The sequence below is a fragment of the Electrona antarctica genome (genome assembly GCF_951216825.1).
Source record: "Electrona antarctica genome assembly, chromosome: 2".
Taxonomy (NCBI): Eukaryota; Metazoa; Chordata; class Actinopteri; order Myctophiformes; family Myctophidae; genus Electrona; species Electrona antarctica.
The window spans coordinates 50182037-50191622 of record NC_136807.1 but is presented as its reverse complement, the minus strand read 5'-3'; the positions used below and the strand labels follow the sequence as shown (position 1 = coordinate 50191622).

The window sequence follows — 9586 nt, the reverse complement described above, 5'->3', positions numbered from 1 at the left end:
AATACGCACGGAGGAGGGATAGAGGAGGACTACCCGTAGCCTGGCGCGGCCAGACTCATAGCGAGGGTTCACTGATGTTTCCTCCCCGCATATGCGGGGAAGAATCTTCAGTGAATCCCTGCTATGAGGCTAGACTACCCGTACCCGGGCTAAAGGACCATATCGATGCCCCGGACCCGCCACCCTCTCCGGAGACAGAGAGACAGAGAGAGACCGAGAGACAGAGAGACAGAGAGAGAGAGAGAGAGAGAGAGACAGAGAGAGAGGCGCCTCTAACAAACACTTGGCTAGCCTCGGAAACCCAGACGTTTTTATTTCCAGGGAGAAAAAAAAAGTCTGGGTCCGAGTCCACTTCAATTCGGCATAGAGTAGCGCAAACGTCGATCACTCTCTGCTGATTTCTGATCGTCTGCACCTTTGTTAAATTGACGCACACACACACACTCCTCGCTCTCTCTGTCGCTCTAATTAATTAGTCTCATGTCCAGCAGCTGCGCACAGTTTCTGCCGGCGGATCCTGCCGGGAGCTGCCTCATAGAAAGCATAGGTGAGCTCCAGGCTAATACTTGGCTAACTCGTGAGGACAGTGTAGTAGGATACGTTCACAATGGACCCTCCAACGCAGCTAAACAACCCGTCGATGGAACTAAACGTCTCCAAAGAGGAGAGCAGCAACAGCAGCAACGCCTCGCCGCTCCTCCCGCACGGCGAGGCTGCCTCGGCGCTCATCATGCTGGTGGTGGCCGTCATCATCTCCCTGACCATCGTGGGCAACGTGCTGGTGATCGTGGCCTTGCGGACCAGCCGGGCGCTCCGCGTGCCCCAGAACCTGTTCCTGGTGTCGCTGGCCTCCGCCGACATCCTCGTGGCGGCGCTGGTCATCCCCTTCTCGCTGGCCAACGAGGTGATGGGCTACTGGTACTTCGGCAGCACGTGGTGCGCCTGCTACCTGGCGCTGGACGTGCTGTTCTGCACGTCCAGCATCGTGCACCTGTGCGCCATCAGCCTGGACCGCTACTGGTCCGTGACCGAGGCGGTCAGCTACAACCTCAATTGGGTAGGCCTACCTCTTTTTACCTCCTTTATTTATGATTTCCTGTTTTTTGGCTGTATAGAAGTGTACATTTGTATGTCTCTAAATGTTATGATGAATTGAACATGGTGAACCCTCTTGTAAACAAGCGTATAGTGTAGCCCAAACATTTAGACTCTCGTAGAGGTTTTTTTCGATTCTGACGAATCTCTCAACGAGAGTCTAAACGACGAGGTCCCCTTTAAGAGGGCACGGGTTTACGTGTCTGCCTCAAAATCACTCTTACCTTGTACAAATGCAAAATCTAAAAATAGAAAAAGATTGCCCCACATGTCCGGTGGGTGTGCGGGAAACAATTACTTCCGTAGCGACCGTAGTTTTCAATAAAAAAAATATTGTAATCCACTCCGTCCATACTCCTCCATTGTAAATGCGCAACAGAACATTGGCCGCGCCCCTAGTGGCCAGGGTTCTGTTGCGCATTTACAATGGAGAGAAAACCAATGGACTTTAGTATGGACGGAGTGGATTACAATATTTTTTTTATTGAAAACTACGGTCGCTACGGAAGTAATTGTTTCCCGCACACCCACCGGACATGTGGGGCAATCTTTTTCTATTTTTAGATTTTGCATTTGTACAAGGTAAGAGTGATTTTGAGGCAGACACGTAAACCCGTGCCCTCTTAAAGGGGACCTCGTCGTTTAGACTCGTTGAGAGATTCGTCAGAATCGAAAAAAACCTCTACGAGAGTCTAAATGTTTGGGCTACGTATAGTGTTTTATTTATTTGGTCGTCTACTCACAGTTGACAGTTTTTGTACTGAGTTGTGTTTGAAATGTACTGTAATTCTGCAAACTGTATACTTCAATCAATCAATATACTACAACTACATGTAATTTTTGAGGGGCGCCAGCTCCTCCCTCCTATATACAGCTTTTGTCCCCACACGTCTCATATTTGCCATTGACGATGAAAGGAGAAATTAGGTCATATGTGCCTCAAATATGACTAAATTTGTGGCAACACAAAACATTGACAATGAAGGGAAAATGTGTCTTATATGTAGACGAGCAAATCGGCTAACCAATCACATAAATTCAGTTCATGAGATGATGTAGCCTATAAGATCGCCCCTCACTTCGCACGGGTGTGATTTTTCTTGTGGAAAAGACTGAGACCCCCCTTGGTCAGGGGTTCATTTGAGGGACAGAAGTAGGCTTGTGTGCATGCCGGGACAAGTGGGTTAGCAAATATTGCCTATCTGGCGTCTCACATTTTGTTTAAAAATGATAATTTTTGTCACGGGTGGTATGGCTGACTTGGTACTGATATTTCTAATGTCATTTTAACAGGCTTACAAACTAATTTTAATTTCAAGGACCCCCAGTTTGACAGACATTAGGCTACGGACCCCCATTTAATGGCCTTTCTATCTCTGGGTCTGCATGCGGGACCCACACTTTATATTGTAAAATCAATGTTAATTTAACACTTTAACACTGAGTGCACAAATGGAACCAAATGGACCCGTTAGGTTCCATTTGTAGTTCCATACCCATAAGGGTCCATTTGGTTCCTAACTTACTATCATTAAGTTGTAGACCCCCTGGAACTCCCTCGAGGACCCCTGGGGGTCCCCGGACCCCACTTTGAGAACCACTGCCCTTGGTTGTACGGCTGTACAGCCTGTAAATAAGATAAGAGAGATTCTAAGGCTGTACCGTATGTAAATTGGCTAAGAGAGAGTGTGTGTGTGCGTGCGTGCGTGCGTGCGCGATGAGCTTCAAAATGTTCTTTCTTGCCTTGATCTCCCCCCTCTCTTCTTCCCATTCTTTGTTTTCTTGGGGAAAAAAATAACACAATGGGAACTACCGGTATGCACAAAAAACAATTTCACCCACTTAGTACAGGAAATCTATGGAAAATACAGGATCAACCTCTAACTAATTGCAAAAAAAACGAACTCAGCTGATTTTGCATCTTCAATATATCCTGAATAACAGAAAAAAAAGTTGCCTGGAATTGTCTGAGGGGAAAGTGTTGAAAATAGCCTGTACAGTGTGGCCACCATTGACATCCTATTATAAGGTAATATTTTCTAAATGTCCTTATGCTTTAAGTAGCATGTGACATATCAAACTAGGGGGTTTTCATGATGCTGAATCCATTCCAAGCATTAGTTTTGCATAAAAACACTCATTGGGCTAAATTTGGCCATAGCAACTTGCCCAAAAGTGCTGACCTCATTACATTTTGGCAAGTTGCTATGGCCAAATTTAGCCCAATGAGTGTTTTTATGCAAAACTAATGCTTGGAATGGCTTCAGCATCATGACAACAACCTAGTTTGATATGTCACATGCTACTTAAAGCATAAGGACATTTAGAAAATATTGCCTTATAATAGGTTGTCAATGGTGGCCATACTGTACAGGCCATTTTCAACACTTTCCCCTCAGACAATTCCAGGCAACTTTCTTTCTGTTATTCAGGATATATTGAAGATGCAAAATCAGTTGAGTTTGTTTTTTTTTGCAATTAGTTAGAGGTCAAATTACATTATTACTGGACTAACTTTGTACTTGTCAAACTGTGATGTGACTATAGGGACGGGGGGGCTCTAGCCCCCTCTGGTGGAGGCTTAGCCCCCCCCTCCCCAGAAACCAGACTTCTATGTAAACCAAACTTCATTAGCCCCCACTCTAAATAACCAGCCCCCCCCCCATAGTCCCCCCCCCCCAGTCACATTGGGTCGCTGGGTGTGACAATAAAGATGATTGTGATTGTGATTCTGCAGCGCACGCCGCTGCGCATCAAGTCCATGATCGGCGTGGTGTGGCTGATCTCGGCGGTCATCTCCTTCCCGCCGCTGATCATGCCCAAACAAGGCGAGAGGGAATGCGAGCTCATCGACCAGACCTGGTACATCCTGAGCTCCTCCATCTTCTCGTTCTTCATACCGGGCCTCATCATGATCCTGGTCTACTGCAAGATCTACAAGGTAGGGATGTACAGCAGCTCTGGTCCATAGCCTTAATAAGATCTACAAGGTAGGGATGTACAGCAGCTCTGGTCCATAACCTTAATAAGATCTACAAGGTAGGGATGTACAGCAGCTCTGGTCCATAACCTTAATAAGATCTACAAGGTAGGGATGTACAGCAGCTCTGGTCCATAACCTTAATACGATCTACAAGGTAGGGATGTACAGCAGCTCTGGTCCATAGCCTTAATAAGATCTACAAGGTAGGGATGTACAGCAGCTCTGGTCCATAGCCTTAATACGATCTACAAGGTAGGGATGTACAGCAGCTCTGGTCCATAGCCTTAATAAGATCTACAAGGTAGGGATGTACAGCAGCTCTGGTCCATAGCCTTAATAAGATCTACAAGGTAGGGATGTACAGCAGCTCTGGTCCATAGCCTTAATAAGATCTACAAGGTAGGGATGTACAGCAGCTCTGGTCCATAGCCTTAATAAGATCTACAAGGTAGGGATGTACAGCAGCTCTGGTCCATAGCCTTCATAAGGACTTCTACTTAAGGCTACGTTACTTACTGTCCTTCCTGTCGCCACATGGAGACTGCACAGCCTGGCGACTTCTGCAAAAATAAAAAGAACGATTTCGCTACTCACCAATACAAAGACGGTTTGCGCTCTGAGTCCCCCACGCCAGAAAAAGCAGAAAAAGCTGATATTGTCAATAGAAAATCCCATTGACATGATTTTTTTTCTGGCCAAAAAGTGCATTTGTGTGGAGCGCGTCCACTAGGGAAAGTAGGCTTACACCACCACAAAACGGCTCTTTGTATTGGTGAGTATAGCAAAATCGTTCATTTTATTTTTGCAGGAGTCCGTCCTGCACTGGCAGGAAGTAGAGAGTAACACAGCCTAAAGGAGAAGACATTTGATCGATATCCAATATAATTAATTACTGTTATGGCCGATAACCAATGACGATATGATCTCATTCTGTATTAAAAAATTATAATTATTTTGTCCATTCTGAAAAAAGTCTTATAAGCACCGTTATTGAAATGTTGGCCCATATCCCAACAAACAGCTTGGAGGCCTGGGGAGGCAGTCTGAGTCGTCCTTCATGCGGGTGGAGGTGGAGGAGAGCCCGTCCAGCAGCCAGAGCTCCGGCATCAACACCGCCCACCAGCGGAGGCACCTCACCGACACCCAGCCGCAGCCGAGCCCGGCGGCGGGGCACCTGCCGATGACGGCGGTGGCCCAGATGCGCGAGAAGCACTTCACGTTCATGCTGGCGGTGGCCATGGGGGTGTTCGTGGTGTTCTGGTTCCCCTTCTTCTTCACGTACAGTCTGCAAGCGCTCTGCACGGAGAGCTGCTACATCCCCAAAGCCCTGTTCAAAGTCTTCTTCTGGATCGGATACTGTAACAGCTCCGTGAACCCTATCGTATACACCATCTTCAACATGGATTTCAGGAAGGCTTTCATGAAGAACATATGCAGGACGTGTAAACGCACGTAAGCCAAACGCATGGACGAAGCGAAATGGCCTTATTATATAGAACAATTCTCTTGTATTCAGGATGACACGAAAGTGAACTTATTCAATGTAATTAGTATGGTAGCCTATAAAATAATTCTCTAATGTTGTGCACAGATGTTTAAATGTTTTTTTTTTTTTAAGTATTAAAGTATTAAAAAGGCAAATGTGTTTTGACGTCTTTAAAACTGAGCTGGTTTCGTATATGACTGTAGACCAGGGGTTCCCTTGTGGTGCGCCACCGGTGCGTGACATGAAAAGGGTAATGGCGGTTTTATGGTGTTATTTAGCACGCGTGATTTCTTTCTACGTCCGATTTTAGACAGAGACCCGCCCAGAGATGTCAGTGTTTGTGTTGATTAGCGTGTGTCCGTATTCGGTCTAATACTACAAAGGATAAAGCTGAATGGAATAATATAAAAAAAGTCCCTTTTTACAGTACAATAATGTTTCATGTTTATGTTGACCTCTCTAGCATGCTTTCTTATGGATACTGTTATTGACTTTGTCATAAAGACTCATAACATAAGTTCACCGTCATGAATCATGTCATGATTATGTCATGCGGCGACAGATAAATGTTGGTGGTTTAATATTATTATCGCTAAGCTTCTCCCTACTTCCTCTACTCTAGTTCTGACAGCAGCAGCATAGCTAGCCAATAAGAGGGTTCACGGCCAACCAGAGGCAGGCGGGCCACGCGGGGCGTCACCAAGGGCGGGTCTCTGTCTAAAATCGGACGTAGAAAGAAATCACGCATTTAGCACAAACTGCAAAATCCGGTAAACCACTGTTGTAAGGAGATGTATAGAGCAGCTGCAGGAGTATACAGCAGCTGCATGTCTCTCAGTGCATTTGCCATAATCCTATTAAACAATGTATCATTTTCAGCCTTGGTGCGTCAGCTAGGTCAGGAGGTAGCGGGGGGTGCACAGCCAAAACAGTTTGGGAACCGCTGCTGTAGACTATAACTAATGAGTCCCGCAAACCTATTAGAACAAAGGAACAAATCTATTGTAGCCTCATTTTGAGTTTGAAATCGAATAGATTAGGCCTATAATGCAGAATAATCTGAGGGATGAGAGAGTTGGTCAGCAAGCAAATGTGCTTTCCTGTCTTGTTTAAGATGGCATTTCATTATCATACCTCTTAAATTATTATTGATTCATGTCAACAATGCAAGAGTAGGGCATAGTATAGCATAGCAACGCATGGCCTATACCATATGGCTCTGTCCATAGTGCTGAAATGACGCACGCACGCGCGCACACGGACCGACGGACGTCGGTAGCCTATGATAAAATCATTTGCAAATAAGTATTGCTTTCTATTCAGTTGTGTCAGTCAAGGTTTATAGATTTCATTTGGATTAACAGTTTACAGATCAGCAGGTTCACACAAGTTTGTCAATATTGTATTTTATCTTGCATTTTCTAGTATCTAAGCTCACTATATACCCTTATAGCCTAGGCCCTATATGGTATGTGTACCCTATAGGGGCCCTAGGGTACACATACCACCATTTGAGAGACATTGGATTACATAATACACTCACGTTGGGTTCAGATACATTTAATCCAGTGTAGGTGGGATTATTAACACTCATTCTCCCAAAATAGAGTAGATAAATAATAAATAGACAAAAAGCTACTGCCTTCCTGTTCTGAAGATAAAGCCACTGTTGCTGCTCTTAGACTTTAGAATTGCTGGTTCAATAACGGCTCAATGTTCATTATCCAATTAAGCACTGTAGTGGCAAAAATGCATATAAACACTATGATATTGATTAATTGAATGTAGCCTACTAGTAGATGATACTTAACACTCTAATTACCACCTGTTCTTCACTGACCAACTCATTAGAGACTGCTGACTCATGTAAACCTATTTCAAACTGTGTGAGTTAACTATAGAATAGAGTCCATTTAAGGCATGACCATCTCTTGTTACTCCTGAAACTCTGTACACTGCTGAAAGTATAAAATATGTGTGGGACATGTGTGTGGGGAGTGCTTGGGGAAGCTCTGGAGGGAGACACTAGTCTCTCTCTGGTGTGATGACATATACAATAAAAGAATGGAGTTCGAATCCTGATGGTTGAGTCCTGCTTCTTCCTGATGATGTTTACTTACTAATAGTAATATCAAAAGCTGCCATTACAATTTTGGCGTCACGAACAGGATCATTATTTCATCTTCACCATAGATGGATACTTGATAAAAGATAATCTTAAGATGGGAGCGAAACAAAGCAGAAAGAAGTTGAAGCGAGAACTCAATGACCAACAGGAGAAAGAAGTGACGTTACTGCGAGAACTCAAGGACCAACAGGAAGAAGTGACGTTACTGCGAGAACTCAAGGAGCAACAGAAAGAAATGACGCTATTGCGAGAACAACTTGTGGAGCGACAAATCAATGACCTGCAAGAACAACTTGACAGAAATATGCAACAACAACTCAACAACCAACAGAAAGAAGTGATGCTATTGCGAGAGCAACTTGACAGATTTGTGGTGAAATTAGCAGATCTACAAGCCAACACTACGCCTGATGACTACAACAATATGAGGCAGAAGGAGCCAAACCACAGCGGAGACACACAACTGACTGTTACTACACCCAAGGAACAGCCCGCAGACAACAGCAACAACCATGAACAACCTGAACCCCTCAAAAACAATCAAGGACAGGGGGGAGCAGTTGTCACAGCGACACTTTGTCCAAGGAAGCTATTTCCATTCATTCCATATCCAGAACCTCATCCTCATCAGGGGACTGGGGCACAGCACGCAGAAATATACACATATTCTGCAACAGTACATGTGCAGCAACGCTGGACACCTGATGAACTGAAAGACATCATGAAGGACCTTCCAGACCACAAAGTCAACGTGGAGCGCTGGTGTGCAGCTGTGTTAGACTTGATTGAGATGTATGAGCCATCGGCAAGAATGCTCGAATCTGTATTTCGCAAAGTCTTTGGATTAAAATGGCTACATCTCAGGGAACATTTTGATGTGAATGGAGCACAAAATCACATTGTCACTGGACAGCTGCTGAATCACGGTGGTCTTTTTGACAGCATCAAAGCAGCATTTCCAGTACCCACTGATTGGCCAAAAATTCACAGCACTAAGCAATGGCCTGATGAAACCTGTGACACCTACAGGAATAGACTGGAGAACTGTTTTCAGAAGCACTGTGGTGTGCCACTAGACAACCCCGCTTTCAATGACTTGTTAAAAGCGTCCTTGATCAATGGCTTGCTCCCTGCTATCTACAAGTGTGTTATGACTTCTTGTATTGGCTGGGAAACCCGACCTTTGACCGAGGTGTGGGGTCACGCATTGCATGCTGAGAGGAACGCACTCTCACAGGACTTCATGAAAAAGAAGAAATTGGAGACAGCACAGCTGATGTTCTATGAGAACCTGCACCAGCCACAGGGAGAACAGCGACAACAAAATCATCAGTCACATAGGAGTATCAGGAGCCGTAAATGGAAACAAAGACAAAGAGGAAACAGTGACCCATATGACAGAGCAGACCAGTATGGGACAGGGCCTGTTCCATGCAACTATGAGCCAGGTGGCAATGCAGCGGCCTACGATCCACAACGGGGTGGACCACATCTACTGCATGGCCCCACATCAGGCTCCATGGGCCCCATGGCAATATGGACCAGGTGACAGTGTTAATACAACATGCACCAATCCATGACATGCAGAGTGGGATCCATGAAGGTTCATATCCTTATGTCCTAAACGGTTTGATTTTCTTTATACGTTCTATTCATTGTCATTTAAAAAGAAATATATAGGTTAATAGTGATCATATGAGTATTTTAGATAACTTCCTTAAATATCACAGTGAAATCCAATCTAAAAATTATATTCTAATTAATAATACAAATGTTTTTTAATTGTTAGTTAAAATAGGCCTAAATTAGGAGAATAACGTCAGAAAATGTGAGTAAGTTGTTATTGGAACCTGTATATCCACACACATACACTAAATAGATAAACAAATTGACT

General features: G+C 44.5%; 1 protein-coding gene across 1 annotated transcript; it reads left to right on the top strand.

Annotated features, from left to right (window-relative positions):
- Positions 1-452: 452 nt before the first annotated feature.
- On the top strand, positions 453-5719 carry LOC306939327 (alpha-2Da adrenergic receptor-like). Its single transcript, XM_079523915.1, has 3 exons — positions 453-1057; positions 3833-4036; positions 5100-5719. Exons 1-3 carry the CDS (start codon positions 608-610, stop codon positions 5532-5534), a joined length of 1089 nt encoding a protein of 362 aa, XP_079380041.1. The 5' UTR covers positions 453-607; the 3' UTR covers positions 5535-5719.
- Positions 5720-9586: the final 3867 nt, after the last annotated feature.

Excerpts from the sequence above, each read along its gene's own strand:
- LOC306939327 (XM_079523915.1), top strand. The coding sequence starts at position 608 with ATGGACCCTCCAACGCAGCTAAACAACCCGTCGATGGAACTAAACGTC. Across the intron at positions 1,058-3,832 it reads TCAGCTACAACCTCAATTGG|CGCACGCCGCTGCGCATCAA; the intron begins GTAGGCCTACCT and ends GTGATTCTGCAG. Across the intron at positions 4,037-5,099 it reads TCTACTGCAAGATCTACAAG|CTTGGAGGCCTGGGGAGGCA; the intron begins GTAGGGATGTAC and ends CCCAACAAACAG.